At 48.7% G+C, this 18,777-nt stretch overlaps 1 protein-coding gene across 5 annotated transcripts in view; it reads right to left on the bottom strand.

Annotated features, from left to right (window-relative positions):
* The window catches only part of MXRA7 (matrix remodeling associated 7), a 39,524-nt gene that overhangs the window by 1,694 nt on the left and 19,053 nt on the right, over positions 1-18,777 (bottom strand). For 3 of the 5 annotated variants that reach the window (XR_014949388.1, XM_085556966.1, XM_085556965.1), the window contains one exon: positions 12,536-14,196. The exons of 1 other annotated variant lie outside the window; for it this stretch is intronic. Coding sequence is in view for 2 of the 4 variants with exons in the window: in XM_085556965.1 (XP_085413091.1) it covers positions 14,157-14,196 (40 nt within the window). In the remaining 2 variants the exon portion in view is untranslated. Of the gene's footprint in view, positions 1-5,609; positions 9,562-12,535; positions 14,197-18,777 lie in introns of those variants that run through there. One more of the 5 variants, XM_021546999.4, reaches the window with a different exon arrangement.

Genomic DNA, 18,777 nt, shown 5'->3' with positions numbered 1-18,777 from the left:
TTTTATTCCTTCTTAAATATGTCATCACAGAGGTGTTGCTGCCATCACGGATTGGTTGGCACTGGACAGTGGCAGGTCCAGCTGGTGCTGGCTCTGCTGGACATGGAAGAAACTTCTGGCAGCTTCTCACAGAAGCAACCCCTGTAGCCACCCTGCTACCAAAAACTGGCCATTCAAACCCAATACAACCCACAAGGATCATCAAGTGCAACTGGAGAGGACAGCTCCAAAAATCCCACCCTGTGCCTGAAATCATTGTCCAGACACTGCTGGAGCTCTCCTTGGGGCTGTGAGCACCTCCCTGAGGAGCCATTTCCCACCTCAGCTGTGCTGCCAGCAGTTTTTAAAAAGCAAAGGAGGTGTGTAGGATAGAGTGCCACTTCCTCAGGAAATTTAGGGAACCATCCCATCAACCCACTCAAAGCACTGCCAATTTAACAGTGCCACTGTAGGGCTATTGAAACTGTCATGGTCTACACACAAAATGAGACCCAACACTCTTGGCTGTTCATGGGCAGCTTGAAAACAAGGAGAAGATAACCTTCCCCCTAAAAACAAGTTTTCAGAATGCCTCTGCTCCTATCTCAAGGTCACTGGGTTCAGACACAGTGGCACTCGCCTTCTTCACTAAGGTCATTCAGCTCTTTCCTGCCACAAGGACAGCAGATGAGGCACAGGAATCCTTTACTGCAGGACAAAAACACAGCCCACAGAGAAGAAAGAATTGGCAAACCCAACCTAAAGTTTTCATGTCGTGCTGCCTGAAATAGAAGTTTTCTTGCTCATGCCAAAAGTCAGACTTCACCACTACAAAGTTGATTTAAGTGTGTGGGTGTGAAAATTTCAGCGTAGTGTGTACAGAGGAAAGCTGGGGTTTCTATTTTCTCCATTTGGTTTCTTCTGGTGTTTCCACTGCTGCCATGCAGTAACTCATCCACAGGCTTCACATCACAGTGGAAAAACAAACACAACAAAGAGCATGGCAGAGGAATGGACAGTATCTGGTCAGACCCTCCAAAACTGAAGTACGTAGGCACACAGAGGAGAGCTTCTGACAAAAAGCCAAAACAAACAGAAAATTCAGAAATCAACAGGTGTGAGTCTCCCAGCTATTCTGACCACATCTTGGAAGTATCCAGAAACTGTAAGTGTTCCATTTTAGCTCTAATTTTTAGTAAAGAGTCAGATGCTGGGACATGCCTGGGAAGTCAGTCATTCCATCTCCTTACAAATCTGTTTTCCCAGGCAGTCTGGTTTATCCCTCCAGTCCCATCTTCACTACGTTCCTCTTCCCACCAAAGGTCACAGGCACCTCCATTAGCAGCTGGGCTGTTTCTCCTCCAAAGTTAAACAGCTGGATTTTTCAGTGGCCCTTGCTGGCATGAAAGGACATAAACAGAGTAGCAGCTAAAGGGAATTCACGGTGACAGGAGGGATTAAAAAGCTCCTGTGCTTCACTGGGGAGCCACTCCTTGTTCAAACAGTAAGATGAGAATTTAAAGCATGAATCTGATGCTGTTTTTCATCTGAAATCAGGACTTGCTTCACGTAGGAACCACGGGCACCTCAGAGTCCAACACTCCCTCTGCTGACCTGGGCTTGGCCCCAGGCTGGGAGCAGCCAGGCTCTGGTGGGGCACAACCTGCACACACCCTGGGCACCAGCCCTTGCTGAGGGACCCAGCACGGACCCACGGCTGGCCAGGGACACCAGACACAGCCCTGAGCTGTGACACAGGGACAGGGGCACTAAACACAGCCCTGAGCTGTGATACAGGGACACCAAACACAGCCCTGAGCTGTGACACAGGGACACCAGACACAGCCCTGAGCTGTGACACAGGGACAGGGACACTAAACACAGCCCTGAGCTGTGACACAGGGACACCAGACACAGCCCTGAGCTGTGACACAGGGACAGGGACACCAAACACAGCCCTGAGCTGTGATACAGGGACACCAGGCACAGCCCTGAGCTGTGATACAGGGACAGGGACACCAAACACAGCCCTGAGCTGTGACACAGGGACAGGGACACCAAACACAGCCCTGAGCTGTGATACAGGGACAGGGACACCAGATACAGCCCTGAGCTGTGACACAGGGACAGGGACACCAAACACAGCCCTGAGCTGTGACACAGGGACAGGGACACCAAACACAGCCCTGAGCTGTGATACAGGGACAGGGACACCAGATACAGCCCTGAGCTGTGACACAGGGACAGGGACACCAAACACAGCCCTGAGCTGTGATACAGGGACAGGGACACCAGATACAGCCCTGAGCTGTGATACAGGGACACCAGGCACAGCCCTGAGCTGTGACACAGGGACACCAGACACAGCCCTGAGCTGTGACACAGGGACAGGGACACCAAACACAGCCCTGAGCTGTGACACAGGGACAGGGACACCAAACACAGCCCTGAGCTGTGACACAGGGACAGGGACACCAAACACAGCCCTGAGCTGTGATACAGGGACACCAGGCACAGCCCTGAGCTGTGACACAGGGACAGGGACACCAAGCACAACTCTGGGCTGACACACAGGGGACAGGGACAGCAAACACAGCCCTGAGCTGTCACACAGGGGGTTCTACCTGTACCTCATGGACTTGCAGTGGTCATCACAAACAGCTACAGGCAGCAGACTGCAGCTTTCTCTGCAATACTCTGCTGCCACAGTTTGGGGTATCTGCAAAGGAAGAAGCTGACAGCAAGTTCTCTGATGCTGAAGGCACTACGAAGTCAAAGCACCACCTTTTAGGGGAGTTACTGAGCCAGTGAGACCTTCCTTACTTACTACAAACCAAACACTTCCACCACTCCTTTACCACCCTCACATTGCCATAAAAAAAAAAAAAAAAAGCATTTTGAGTTAATTTCTACCTCCATCAATTACTAGGAGTAGGACTGAGTCACAGGCAATCACAAACCAGTATCTTACACCACACAGGCTGCTGGTTTTCTCTCTGATAAAAGGGTTATAGGAGCACTGCCAAGGAAGACAAATGGCAGAGGCAATGATCCACAACGTCCTCTCCTCCATAGCATTGCAGTTATATCTTTATGACAGAGTTATAAAACAAACCAATAAAGTTCTAAGACCATTAGAAAAAGGTCACACACATTACAGTAGGAAATACCTATTTCAGATCTTATCTGGAGCTATGAAGACAAACAACAGTCAAACATCAGAGTCCTGGCCTCTGGAACTTTGGCTTCCTCAGAGGCATGTGCCTTTTCTTCCCCCACAGTGAAGTTTAAGCAACACTGAAAGCTTTTTTTCCCCTGTGACTCCAGGCCAGCTCAGTGCACTCCCTGGAGCCAACAAATACTCATCCCACAGGTGAAACAGAGCTTAACTCTTGGTGGCTGGGGAATCGAGGGAAATTTTAAATAAGATGCTAAAAAAACCTCCTGGTCAGGACCAGGAGGAATTGGTCAGAAAATAGGGGTTTTCTCATCAGTAGTCATTAGCTAGGTTTAGCCAGGCTCAGGAATGCTGGAGAACAGGTGGATCACAACACACGGGATTTGTGAGAGATTTGCGAATAGAAAAGGGCTGAGCACATCCTTTACCCTCCCCGGAGCAAACAGCGCCCGAGATGCTCCGTGGGAGCTCGGCGGGCCCTCTCTGCTGTTTGTGCAACACAACAGCACCATCCAGAGGATAAACACTGCCGGCTCCTCCTTCCCTTTCCCCACATTTGCAGGAGATGAGCTTTATTCCAACTGGGAGAGCTGCAGGGCTGCGTTCAAGCTACCCTTGGGTGAGCAAACGTGAGCCACTGCAGGAGGGCAGTGATGAAGATAAAAGCCCACTGCTGTTCTTTCTGCTGTGTGGGAATGCAGGGCTTCCCTCTGGCTGCCCTGGCAGGTCTGGGACCCTGGCAGGGGTCAGGAACCCCCCTGGACAGAGCCCCCAGAGACACTGGCTGTGATCTCTGCCCATGCAAAAGAGTTTTCAATCTTACAGGGTGAATTACAAGCTCTGAGTGTTTGATATGAGTAATAATTAAGTGTGGCATGGGTGCAAAAGTAAAATTTTAGGATTCTAGATTAGGGGTCCAAAGGGGACAAGATGGAGGAAATTGGGTGTGCCTTGTCCTTTTTCTCCTTCTTCATGCCCTCCATGTCTCACTGTGGTGTTGGCATTTTTCTGTTGGTTCAGGCTGGGGACACACTGTCCAACGTAGGTGACAGATATTGGCACGTTCTTGTAAATGCAGCCCAGGGAGTTTCTGGTATTTAATGTTTGTCACATCCCACTGAGGGCAGAGCCCCACACGCTGCCCTGCAGGACAGAGCTGGGCAGGGCAGCAGAACATGTGAGAGATCAACAGAATAAACAACCTGGAAACCAGCACAGACCAATTATGGCTTCTGCTTTGGCAATGGGGCTGAAAGACAGAGACTCTACAATCTCAGAATCATCAATAGCTCAGATTCCAACACTGCTGCTACCAGGCAGCACCATCTCTGCAAATGCTCCTTCCTGCAGGGCTGCAATCCCTTCACCGGTGCAGAGCAGGAAAAAGTGACTGCCCTGTGAGGATTCATCATCCTGCCCTTGATTTCACCACAGCCCGTGGTGGTGCAGTGAGTCCCCAGCTGAATTTCCCTGTGTAATTAAATTAGACACAATAGGTCATGTACACAGAGCCAAGGATCTCTAATTCTTGAGGGTCAGAAGATGCCTCGGGGAGGTGAGGAACTCACCGTTCTCACAGATCCACCAGAATCCAAAGATTATTTGGGTTTGATCTCATAAATGTGGCAGGGTGCAGATGTCTGTGTCCCCAGGGTGCACTGGGGAGGCTCACAGCCTCCCTGCCACGCCTGGCCCAGCCCCACTGCCCATTTTGGACATGTGCTGGGGCTGTTTGTGCTTCCTCAGCGTGACTCAGCTGTGCCTCATCTCCCCCTGCAGCAGTATCCCTAACTTGTTTCAACCCTGAAAAATCACAATCCCCACTGCAGGTTTGGCAGCAGCTTTTCATGGAAAACAAAATCAATTGTCCCCTTCCTTTGAGACAAATTATGATGAAACAAACTATGAAATGATTCCACTTTGTGTTTATTGTTCCCAGTGCAATTTAGCATTCCCAACAGCTGAGCACACCGTGACTCAGGACAGCACAAACCTCAGTGGCTGCATTCCTGACCTACTTTGGGAATTAAGAAAGAATTTCAGACAGGAGAATTTTCCCTTTAGGTTAAAAAAAAAAAAATAAAAGTGCCTTACAGCTATTCCAGAAGTGTTGCCTGTGACACCCCAGTGACTGGATGAGCTGAATAAGATCTATTCAAATTTTTAAATAAAAGAAACAACAAATGAAAACATAGAGATCCAGGTTTTTTAAACCTGTTGGACTTCAGCAGCAGGCTCTGCACACCTCTTCACCCTTCAGCTACCAGTGTGCCACGAAGACTCCAGGGACAGACTCTGCACGAAGACTCCAGGGACAGACTCTGCAGCATTCTCCCCCTTCAGCTACCTGGAAAAAAGCTACAACAGCAGGGGTGAGCTCTGTGTCGAGCCCCCTGCCCAGCTGATCTTTTTAATAAAGAGCTTGTTATAAATGAAAGTTTGTCCAGCCAAATGAAAAATGAAAATTTTATTTTATAATCAAATTCTATCTAGCCAGCCACAAGGAAAAAGGACAAAAAGGCCTCTCAGCAGAGGTTCCCTTGGACACCCACACCACCCTCTGGGACCCTGCAGTTCTTAGAGGAAATTTTCTGCCCAAGGCAAGGATTTCAGCTGCCTTTTCTTTCTATTCAGAGTCCCACATATTCATAAAGTTCTTTTCTCCGAGCTGGGATTGAACAATCCAGGTCCAGGTGTGGACAATCTTGCTGATGGGGTTACAGGAACTGTGGCATTCAGATGTATCAGCCCAGAGGTTTCCAGCATCCCAATCTTGGGTCATTACCAGGATAATCAGCTCCCAGGTGTTCCAGTTTTATAATTTTTGTGTAACTTTAGTCAAGGGGTTTTGTTTGCCTTTGCCCCAGGAAAAAGGATTTTAAGCTTCTTTCTAGGAAGTTGTTCCACCAGGTGGGGTCTGAAGAACTCAGCACAGACTGGGAGTAGCCCAAAAGATAAAGGGACATCAGGGACATCTACAACATCTACCCCAGCCTCTGACTCTGGCGGGGTTGGAGACACCTCCTCTTAAAAGACTGATAAGAAAATAAAGGAATGAAGATCTAATTAACATCAAAAAGGAATAAATCCAGATCCAACAGGAGACCAAATAGTAAGAACTACTTGGGACCAATGAACACTGACCCAGTTTGTTCTTGTGGGTTTTGACAGTATACAATATCTGAAAAATTGAGTTAAAATCTACTTAAATCACGTGTCACAAAATAATTCTCTGTACACCTGATCTATGCGTGGATGAGATTATTTCTGTGGTACATCCTGGCCAGAACAACATCCTGGACAGATCATAAAGCACTGCCTTGACTGCCCAACTTTAAAAATGTTGTTGGAGGGTTTTTGTTTTCTCTGCAGTTTCGGTGACAGTGCCACCATCCCCTCATGGGACCCTGAGTGCAGCCACTGCATCATGGGGACCCCCATGGTCACTGTGCCCTCATGAGGGACCCCCAGTGCTTCCATCCCCTCATGAGAGGCCCCAGTGTCACTGTGCCCTTATGAGGACCCCTCACTGCCATTATCCTTTCATGGGGACCCATCAGTGTCACTGTGCCCTCATGAGGGACCCCTCACTGCCATTATCCTGTCATGGGGACCCATCAGTGTCACCGTGCCCTCATGAGGGACCCCTCACAACCATTATCTTCATGGGGACCCCCAGTGTCACTGTCCCATCATAAGGAACCCCTCACTGCCATTATCCTATCGTGGGGACCCCCATTACCACCATCCCTTCATGAGGGACTCCCAGTGCTGCCATTATCCTGTCATAGGGACTCCCCAGTGCTTCCATCCCCTCATGAGAGGCCCCAGTGTCACTGTGCCCTCATGAGGGACCCCTCACTGACATTATCCTGTCATAGGGACCCCCAGTGTCACTGTGCCCTCATGAGGGACCCCCAGTACCGCCATCCCCTCCTGAGGGACCCTGAGTGCTGCCATTATCCTGTCATGGGGACCCCCAGTGCTGCCATCCTCTCCTGGGGACCCCCAGTGCCTTTGGCCCTGACAAGGATCCCCCAGTGCCACCATCCCCTTTTGGGGTGGGGGTGGAATTAGGTGACCTCCAAGGTCCCTTCAACACAAGTGAGGCTGTCAGGGGTTCTGTGACTCCGCAGTTACTCAGAGGATGATCCCAGAAGGGGAGGTGCTGCTGCAGCAGCCCTGGTGACATTTCCTGTATAAATATTGATGAGTCCAGCAGGGGAAGTGCCTCAGAAGCTGCCCAGCCAAACCAGGACACCCCCCATGGCTGCAGGTCCCTCCACAGCTCCACAAGGATGTGTCCAGCAGGATGCTCTTCATGACAGCTTTGCCAGTGGAGGAATGCACTGCTCAAAACCCATGGGTTTTCCATCTTGACACTCCTTTGTTTCATGTCTTGGGCAAAGAGAGGCTTTTCTAGTTATCTCTTTCTATTTATCTTCATTTCTTTATTAAATTTGAGCCTAGTAAATAACAGCTTTTTCACCACTGTCCTGTTATCAGCAGCATCTGAACATTTTGGTGATGATGCTGGGAGCTGGTGAGGACAGGACAGGTTTAACTGAGCTGCTGTCCCTTGTACAGTGTTATCACTGCTGGCATTCTCTGAAGCTGAAGGGTTTGGGAATTTTTTTTTCCCCAGAAATGTTCCTATTCAGAGAAGAACCATCAATGACATAAGAAATATAAAAATATTTTGGAAATAAGCTGTGAAGTCTGCAAGACAAAGACTAAAAATCAACTACATCTTATCTCTCCTTTGCTTGCTTTCATGAAGAGTTTTGGAAAAGATGCTGATTTCAGTTTTTAGCTAGGGACAAACCCCATATACAATTTTTCTACATTTCTGTCTTTGCACAGCCTGACAAAAGGAAACTGTGTCCTAGGGACACAGCAAGCTAGAGTGATATTTCACATCATGGGACTACTTTTCCTACTTAATTTGTTCATGTTGCATAAGAAGAGGTAATTTTCAGACTTTACATTTAAATTAAGTCATGACTGGTAGTAAAACCAGCTTGAACTCATTATAAATATGCCTTGACCTAAGTGAAAACAATTAGAAGATAAAATGATTCTTAGAAGTCTAGGTGTCTGATGTTCTAGAACACACTTTACTGGGAGACAGCAACCAGATAACGAAATATTAGGTTTCTTGGACTGAAAAGGACTACACAAAGTAAAGCAAAACTAATTTTTTAAGAGATCATTCCTTAAAATTGGGTCAGAAAATGATGCCTCCCTTTGTGAGCAGTTACTAAAACCAAGAAAATCCTTCCTGATAAGAAAGTATTTAACAGGATTTCATAGGAGAGATAACCACACCAGAAGACATTTAGTTATAATTAGGAATGCTCATTGATTTACTCTATTCAAACCACCAAGGACTGCTCAAGACTGTTCAAAATACTTGATAAAAATCACAGAGATTTCCTAAGTATGTAGTTTCCCACATAATTTTGTATGAGAAGAGCAGGATCTGAGGTGGACACAACCATCTTTGTGAGGAACCCAGCAGCCTTTCTGTTGTCCTTTCAGGAGTGTCAGGAGATGTTTTGTGTTTCCAGGCTGGATTTGCTGCTGCTTGCTCAGGAGTGAGGATGATCTCAGTGAGGTCAGCCAGAACCAGCTTGGGTTGGTTTCAAAAGCCAGCCTGAAGGAGGATGAAGTGTTCCTTTCCAGGAGATGAGGGACAATGCACCCTGATCAGAGAACTGATGCCTCGCTTTTGGCTGTTTGTTTTCTAACTGTAGGCTTGGAAGCTTCCCTGCCAAGAGAGGCTGTGCAGTCTCCATCTTTGGAGCTTTCCAAGACCCAACAGGAAAAAACCCTGAGTAACCCACCTTGGTCTCACAACTTTAAGCAGGAGGTTGGACTAAAGTACCCTTCAACCTGAGTTATTATGTTATTTCCATCCATTTTACACCCATTATCTTTGGCTTTTTTCATATGTCAGACTGAGAAAAATAGGCTTGAAAGTTCATTTGCATAAAGCATGGCCAGAAAAAAAAGTGAGTTTAACTGCTTTCTAGCACTGAGACTTAAGACCCAGCCTGAAAGAGGTAAAAAATCACTGTACGAGATGATAGTTCTACAATGAAAAATTATTAAAAGGCTGAGGAATTACAAGTCTTTTGAAATACATATCACAGGCCTATATGTGTTTGCAAAACAATCTGGAACTGCGAAATAACTACTGAGACACTTTTAAAGCACTACAGCCTCCAGTGTCCTGCAGAACAAGGGCCGAGATGGCTTTTGGGCACAGCCTCCCCTGGCTGCAGGGTTATATATCGTACAGCCTGAGCTGCTCCTTCATGTCCCCTTCTGACATCTCTCCAAACGTGTCACTCTTTTCCTTCATCAGTCTGAAGATGGCAGCCAGCTGCTCTCTCTGAACCCTGTCGAGAAGAAAAGGAGAAGTAGGAGTAGCCAGTCCAGGAGCAAGAACATCACTGTCACATGAAACACGCAGCCAAAGGCACTGTGCAAACCTTCCTGGCTGCAGCAAACCTGTCCCTGGGAGATAAGGCAGAGATAGCCTCTGGTTCTCCTTCCTCCCCCTTCCATCTATCCCATCACCCTGCACGTCTCTCTGCAACTCCCTAAACATGGAGATAAACCAGCCTGATTTAACACTGGCTTTGGAGTTCCTTAGGGCTTATCTATGCTCAAATTTTTCAAGATAACTTGACATGTGGAATTTTATATGACCAATTTGTGCCAGTTTAGCAGATTCCAAACCTGGATTAAGATTCAACAGCCCAGTGTGCTTTCCTTCTGTAATTAGAGGAGGTAGATACGGAATAATTCAGGAATAGCTATTAAATTTTAGATGCATAGCCTAACTAAAAAGTAGAGAGCAGACTACCTCCCAAGGTGGACATGATTTTAATCAGCCACTGGAAGAAAAGATCACGGGTAGGAATTTGCTTTGATTTGAGTTTGTCTGCCAGTGTCTAATGGTGAGATGGACCCAGGTAACCAATCCAGCAGTGAGGTGGTCCCTGTGTAGGCAGAGGCTGACCAGTGGATCACCTAGCTCAGATTTTTAATCCCCAGGCAGTCCCATAGTAGATAATTAACCCCTTTCTCCCCGTAACAGAAGATATCATGGATTTTTCCCTCCCCTGAACCAGTTAACCATTGTACCTCCCATGAAGGTTGGTATCTGTGACAGGATTTATTTGTAGGAGGATTTATACTGCTCATCACTGTGGGGTGGGCAGCAGAGGAGTGCCATTTGTCGGCGGGTAGCTCATGAACTGATGTAGCTACACAAAATTCCCTTTTGGGGCAAGATGAAAATTCCCTTTTGGGGCACGTGGCTCTGGGCAGGGCTGGCTGAGGGATGCAGTGTTCCCACTGCCAGACTCCTGCCTGATGGGGATCAGGCTGCTCTGTTGCCTAGCACATCTCATTCCTAACTTTCCTGTGGGAGACAGAAAGAACCAATGGGGATGTGGTGCTTTATGGCTGTGACAAGGCAGATGTAGTTCCTGTTACTTCAAGGCTGATTTTGACCCTGCATGAGCACGAGGCCAGAACTCAGTGACAGCTCAGAGCACAGACCTGCCACAATCCCAGCTCCTCCTGCTTGTTCAGCACCTCCCATGGGCTAAAAACACAGAATCTGGCTTTTACTCCCCCGTGGTCACCCTGTCAAGAGTCCTCATTCCTGCCACAACCAGCTTCCCACACAGGACTTTAAAGAATTTAATTAATCCCTTTAAATGCACGCCAGTGGATAACCTGGGGTAGTCTTCCTGCAAGGCCTGTGTGGACAAGCTATCAGCTGTTCCACTAGCAGGAGGGGCAATAATAACTATTGGCAGGCAAAACCAGGGCACAGTCTTTGCTTGAAAGAAGGGACAGCATCAATACACCAGCAGCCACCACTCCACGGACAGGATCAGAGGAAGACAGTCAGGAATGAGCAGAAGAACCTTCTATCCATGCTCCTGAGCTCCTGCTCTGCATTTTCCCCTCTCCTGGGCTAAGCCCCAGCAGAAGCAGGAACAGCAGCCTGTCCTCTCAGCACCACTGAAGCAAACAGGGCAGGAAAAAAAGCAGATCCTGGCTAAAGCAAGCTCGTTTGCCAGTTTTTTTCCTATTGCAATTAAAATGCAACGGTCCTACAGCCAAACAAATCCTGATAATGATGTGGGATCTTTTGTTTATGGAAGCCTGGATTTGTTTGCCTCTTCTGTAATGTTTTGTGCTCACAGGAAGAGCATCCAGCTGCCCTTTCCAGATGAGAGGAAGGAAAGCAGGGTCATGAGTGATCAATATTTTATTTTAGATCACCGCTGGGCACCAGAGGGCACGCTGCCAGTCTGGGGTGGAGAAATTCAATACACAGCTTGGCCTCCTGTGTCTGCAGTGCATCCCAGCTAGGAGTGCTCACACAGGTCTGCATCCCTCCCTCCTTATTTCACAGACATCAGCACTGCTGAAACCTCTCCAAAGGCCCATTTCCTTGTCTCCAAAATCAGGATCACAGACAATATCCATGCTCCTTTTTTGAAGCACAACATCAATGCATTTTGGCTCTCCTCTCAACTTTAAATATCATGACTGTGCATTTGGAAATTAGAACAAAGAGCTGTTACTGCTGTTACTTCTCTGCACTACATAATCTACTACAAAGGGACAGCAAAACAAAGATAAAGAGAGGAAAGAGCCTGGGAAGGAAGAGTCAGGCACCACAAACATGCAACTGTCTTTGAAGAGGAGCTTCTCCTATCAGAGGCGACCTTGCAAAACAACCTTGTAGTGATACAGCTTTGTTTGGTTTTGGGTATTTTTTTGGATGAGTACAGATCAAACATACCCCATTCACAAATAAAATCATTCTTTCTTCTCATAAATGCTGTCCTCAAAACTATTTGGATTCAGGAGGTCAAAGGGGATTTTACTTGTTAACAAAATAGATTAATTAAGTATTTTTGAAGCAGCTTAAATCTTCTTCATAGGGAATTATATTTGCATACTTTGCTCCCTTAGGCTCTTTTTAGACATTTCAGTCGAAGACTTTCACAGTTAGCTGAAGGTTTGGGGCATTGAGCCATAGGTATGTCAGAGATCTGGGATTTAGGAAATGAGCTGAAATCCTGGGCAGAGCTCTGCACTGAGAATGTTGTTAAATGCTCTGCAGCCAAACAAGACCAAGAATGCAATACTGCATTGCTTCAGCAGAAAAAGGGGAGTATCCCTGATTTTCCCTCTCATCATTTATGGAAATGTAATCATTTATGGGATAAAAGTAATAGTAGGGCACAGTATACTTCTAACCTAAAATCCAGATTTTCAACACAAATCTCTTGAAGAAGAAGTTACAAGCTGCTGGAGGTAGGAGAACAAGCACAAACCAAATAAACTATTCAAAGGTTTATTGGACCAAACAAAGGCAATTTTTACAGATTCAAGCCACTAGAATTACAGTCCTTTGTATAAGAGCCACCATCAGATACAAAACAAACAAAACCAAACAAAAGTAAAAAATACCCAGACAGCCATTTGAGTTGAAGAAAGAGTTTGACTTGCTGCCACTAGCAAAAATCTGGACTTAACTACCGACTTTGCTGGATGTACACATTGCCATGTAACTTAAACAGAACGGATATAAGGCATTCTTTGCATAGTTGGGTGCTTGGGACACAGTCAGCCAGCAGTACCGAGGAGAGACAGAGGCTGTACCAGCAGGATGTTGAAGCAGAGGGTCCAGATGTGCCTAAATTCATATGCAAACCACTGAACAGTTGTCAGCTGGGAGGGGGCAGCCCAGCCTCTTCTAGACCTGAAGCCTCCTGCTGTTCTTTAAACGAGCCCATTCATGAAGAGTTTGCCAACCCCAGGCGCTGGAAAGGACAACTGTGTACAAGGTTTCAAGTATTGTCTGCATAGGAATTCAAAAAGAAAGAAAAAAGCAGCCTGTTGGGTTCCTGATATGTTTGCAGTGTTAGCCAAGAGGCAGTGAGAGAAGCTTTGGAGCACACATCCCCACCCAGCCTGGTGTTTCTACAGCATCACTAAAGGACTTGGACCCTCTTCTCTCTCTCAAAAACCAGCTGGCTTTGATTTAAAACAGAGATGTGCCCAGCCAAATTCATCTGCTCTGTGTGACAGAGCTGAGGGGCAACGCTGAGCTCTGGCTCCCATGGACCAGCAGGAGAAGAGGGCACTGGAACAGCAGGCAGGCAGAGGAATGGGGAGTGTGCCTCCCCACTATCTGAGGGAGCCCCTGATGCCATAGCTGCCTCCTTGGGTGTCTCCTCTTGGGAACTGGAGTGGGGAAAAGTGAGGATGCAGAAAATAACAGCAGCCAAAGTGTGGTCTCTCCACCGCAAGCGGAACAGCTAAACTATCAAAAACTTCATCACTTCTTGAGTATCCTGTGTACCTACAGAATCAGCTCTCTGCTAAAATAACTACAGAAGCAAGATCTGAGTCAGCCCAGCCATCGTCTGCCATCCCTCACCTGGACCCTGCTCTGTCCCTCCAGCCCTGGGAGTAAAGCAGCTTTGTACAGCACTGGAAATCACAGGCAGCTACCAGCCCCCAGCAATAAAGAGGAGTTTGACCCCAGGACAAAACAACTTGAGAATCTGGTACAAGGTCCCAGCTGGTCTGAGAGCAGAGCCATGGTTTGCCCACCCCAGGAAAAAAACAACATGGATTTCATGGCCTAATATATGTAGCAAACACAACTAGTAGACTTGTTGCATATTTAGTGTTCACTTTGGGTTTTGTTTGGGGGAGAGGGAGGAAGGCTCTTCCCAGTCCCCCAAACACAACTCAGGTCACTGCTTGGGCCCAGCCCCAGTCCGTGGAGCCACACAATAGAATATCCTCAAACTTGACAGGAGTTTTTGAAGAACTCAACTTCAGACCAAGAGGGGTTCCCAAGTTTTGAGGGTTTTTGGATTTCTCTTATGGGTGTGTTTGGTTGGTTTTGGTATTTCTCTCAAGCCTTTAATGATGCCAAGGGATGCCTTTAGGAGGAGGCTAGGGACAACTTCATATAGTCTTCAGGTCTGCAAAGAGAAACAGGGAGAGAAATCATTTCAGTCATTTCACTGCTCAGGTTGGTTCATTACTATTCACATAAACGAGCAGGGAGAGCCCTCGATGTGTGTGCTGGGGGGAAGGCAAGGCAGCTTCCCCCTCAGGGCAGGACAAGCTGCTGTTTGCAAACCTCATGCCTCTGAGAAGGACTTTGCTTCATCAACTGCAGCAGGATAGTCAAAACCAAACTGGAAGTGCAAATCCTTTTGTCTGGCACCAAGCTAAGTTTCAAACCTTCTGAGTTACTAATAAGAACTGGAGGAGCCAAACTAATGAACTCCAGGGGTTCCTGCCTCACTGTCCTGTGCATCCTGAGCCTCCTGGGGCTGTGGCACAGCCAGCCCAGATTCCTCTTCCCACCTGAAGCCAGATGAGCCAGGAACAAGTGCTGACTTCACAGGGCAGTGTGCCTGAACTGCTCGACATTTCTCATTCTTTCTAGAGATGAGTGTGTTCAAGGGAAGGAGGTAAAATCCCCAGGCTCCCTGCAGGTCACTTCCTTTTGATGGGAAGCTCTCCCAGTGTCCCAGGGAAAGAGGGTGAGATGTGTTTCATGTATGGGGACATCCAGGCACTCCCTCCACACAGCAGAGCCAGGGTCTAAAAACTGTGGTCCTTTGTTCTCAGCTGGAATCTTCCAGCCACTCTGCCCTTCCTGCCCCAGCATCTCTCATGCTGGGTGAACCATCCACATCAGGAAACAGCTGGCACACAGCTGGACAGCTGCCCATGGACACAGAGACCTGCACTGAGGTAGAGGGAAGCTACAACACACCTCACCTACCCTACAAACACATCCAGACACACCCCAGCCTCATTCCTCCTGGATCCTACAGGGTTTGTGGTCCGTAACACCTGAGCCACGTTGGGAAGCCTCCTACTCCAGCTAGCGATGCCATGAGGGTGAGGAACAGCATCTCCTGCTCTCCTGCAGAATCCTGCCTTCTCCAGCAGCCGGTGAGCCGGATCCCGGACGTGGCCCCGGGGTCGCTGCCGCGGCTCAGGGCCCGTCCCGTTAGGACAAAGGAAGGAAATTCTCCGGGGTGGATAATCACCCTGCGGGAGTCACAGCGGATCATCCCGCTCAAGTCACGCAAGCATAATCAGATTTCACGTGTCAGGGCGTAAGCTCGTTGCCACGGGGGCCCCTCCAGAGTGCCACAGGTGGAGCAGAGAGGGATGGGGGACATCAAAAAGAGTGGATGAGTCCCTCACGGGGATACTCATCTCCACAGGTGACAGCTGTGGTGAGAAGATGTCAAAACCAGTATGACCCTAATGGAGGATGTACATCAGAGCCAGGAATTCCCATCTGCACAACAGGGATACCCCTGCCTGGTCCTGGAGAAAGCTGTGAGGGGAATTGGACTAAAGAGCATGAGGCAGTCCCTCTCTGGGACATTGGGGCCATACAACCTCCCAGGCTGAGAAGCTCTGGCATTTCAACCACAGAACCTAAAACTGTTAATTAGCTTGGGATGGAGGCCCAGAGATTTGAGCCACTGCTTATCCCTGGCTCTTCCCTCCTTTCCGTTCTCCTTAGATCAGCACGCTTGACCCCAGCAGCTCATCAATCAAACCAGGTTAGGGTCATCTTTTGCCAGGAGCTGTATCCTTTCTTCAGATAAAGATTATCCAGGTACCTCTGTTCTTGCCCAAGCCAATGGCCAAGTCACTGAATCACGTGCTTTGTCAGCTGGACATGGTTGTGTGCAAGGAAAAGCTGGAGGAGGCCAGACAAAAAGCAGGTCCTGGAATGTGAGGGCAGAAAAAAGCAGGTCCTGGAATGTGATGGCAGCTCAGGGACTGAAGGTCTCAAAGAAGCATGGAAACTTCATGTCCTAGTGGCCTCAGGAGCATTCCTGCTCATCCACAGCACTGACACAAGGCTTCTTGCTTTTGAGAGAAGACAGCACCTCAGCTCTGAAAAACAGGGATTATTGGTGCCATTCCCATGTGCATCTATCTCTCATGTGTACAAAAATCCACAGCAGGTCAGGAAATCTGTAGCCCATTCATAAACTTCATCTTTCCAAAGGAGTCCTGACTCACTCTGAGGAGAGCCCTACTGTAACCTTGTCTGGTAATTGCTTGTGCCCTTTTAAGGAATAGTTTCATTCAAAAAGATTATTTTCAGAAGCACAGAGCATTCCCAGCTCCTTTCCCTGGCTCAGGACCTCGTCAGGCCCATCAGTCCTTTGCTCCGAAATCACGTCAAGGAAGGTGGATGGCAATCAGGCTCCAGACTCTTCTCACTCCAACCTAGGATTAACCCTTGAGGATGAGGAGCAGGGAATAAAAGCCCTTAGTGCTGGGCAGATCTGGCAATGGGTGGTTGAGATCTCCCCAAGAAGTTCCCTCCCATCTCACTGCTGGGGATGGTCCCATCACCACTGCCCCAATTTTTTACCACAGGGGCTGCTACCATCTCATTTCTGGTGGTGACTATAACCCACTCTTGAGGTATTGCAGGAAGAATATGGAATGACACACTAAATCCAAGTTTTCCTTGTGTCTCCAAAAGTGTGAGCCAGTTGCTTCAACCATTCAGCAAAACACAGAGGAGAATTCTTAAATTCAGAACATGGAGACAGTGCTTAGAAAAGAGAGAAGGGATTGAGTGAGAGGTACCAAAAGGAGCTTCATCAACACAAATCTGAAATTCCTCCACTGGGACAGAGAAGCTGAAAGGTGCTCTGGGCTTTGGGAAATACCTGCTGTGCCTCGAGGCTGCCAGAACCAGTGTGACCAGGGAGCACAAGTGTCACTGGCTTTAGGACAGGGGATGATGAGGAGCCAGAGGGATTGAGGGTTGGATCACCCCCAGCAGACCTTGCCCACAACTGTTTTGAGGCAGAAGCTGCCCACACTGCCCAGCCAGAGCAGCAGCAGCTGAAAAGGCCAGAGCACAGCCAGGGAGGTGGCTTGGGCTTCTGACCAGCTCATCCATCACTCGTGTGCCCATCCCTTGCAACTCTCCTGACCACCCCAGCCAGCACCACAGCAGGGAAAAGCCACAGACAGACGGGGCTGTGCTTTCCTCCATCACTCCATGTTTGCTCTCCAGCTCACTGAACACCAGTTTGCCCGCAGCCTGGCGAGCTGCCCCAATTCCCTGCATCCCTGGGTCTGTCCCAGCTGCAGGGGAGCCCAGGACAGGCAGAGCAGGGCTCCTAGGGAGTTAGCAGGCAGACAACAGCCAGCTGCCCATGCTGCACAAGGTTAAGCAGAAGCAGATGAAGACAAGTCATGAGCACTGGGTGAGGGAGACACAGAGAAGCAGCCACAAGCCAGGACAATTCAGTGCCTGAGCCAAGAAAAACCCCAGGAGCTTAAGCAGAGTTGCTGTCTGAACTAAAATCTCATGTCAAAGCAGGGTCAGAGACTCACACCCTGCAAAGGCTATGGGGGAGTTTGCAAGGGTTTCCTCTCTGGGGTGGGAGAGGAGGAGATGGGAAGAGGCTTCCTGGCCTCCTCTTCCCTGGCTTTCTGAGGGAGGCATCCTGAGTTACTGTGTTTTTAAAGCTTTTGGGGATTCATTACTCGATCATGACTATAAATAGGGCCAGGGCTCCAGTCCAGTGACATCTCATAGGTCAGAGGACATTTTCCCCAGGGATATGGAGGCAGGGGACAGCACCAGGCCACCAGCAGACTTCCTCCTCATCCAAGTGATTCGGGCACCTCAGAGTGAGCATGAGGGGGAGCTCAGCAGGGATCCCCAAACATACAGTGCCCTTTACCCCAAGAGGCAGGTGGGAAGCAATGCCCTGGGGTGTTTGGCAGCTGCAAGCACCCTTGCCCATGGCTGGTGCCATCCCCGTGGCTGGTAGCTGCAGTAAAGCAGTGGCCACGCTGCCCTGCAGGGTGCCCTGGCCCTGGGCTCTGCACCCCTTGCTGCTCCTCCTCCCTCAGCCCAGGACGACTATCGTGCTGCAGAAGATGAGAAGCAAACAAATAATAACCCTCACCCCCCAAAAAAGCCCAAACTTACCAGCTTCCCTCATCCAACAGAAGCACCATGCTGGACAGGACAGGACAGGACAGGACAGGACAGGACAGGACAGGACAGGACAGCAAAGCCACTGGGTGGAGGGAAGGTCAGCAAAAGGAGGGAGGAGAAAGAAGCCCAGTTGCCATGCTGGGAGAGGGGAGCGAGCAGGCAGGCCAGGGTTATGTGATGGCAATGCAGGGGGTGGACAGGGACAGTGCCAATGGACAGCTCTCCCAAAATGCAACCTCCCCTGGCCCTGTCCACCCACCTATTTTTGGAGGGCTACTACTGGAGATGTTTGAAATAGGTCAAGGTCTGTCAACACAGTCACTAAACCTCTGCAGCTGCTTCCTGGCCTGGTGTGCTCCAGGGCTGTCATCACCAGCATTGTCTCATTCAGAGTTCAAACTTCAGCACAGCTGTCCCTCAAGCCACAGCTGCATCCCACTTTCATTCAGGATGCCTTGTAGAGCAGGGAAAGGTCTCTCCTCTCTGGCATTCCCAAGAACCAGGGTCTACCCTGCCTTGCTGAAATTCCAGGGTCCAAGCCCAGTTT

This window comes from Lonchura striata, chromosome 18 (genome assembly GCF_050655825.1).
Source record: "Lonchura striata isolate lonStrDom1 chromosome 18, ASM5065582v1, whole genome shotgun sequence".
NCBI lineage: Eukaryota > Metazoa > Chordata > Aves > Passeriformes > Estrildidae > Lonchura > Lonchura striata.
This window is presented reverse-complemented; position numbering and strand designations above follow the sequence as displayed.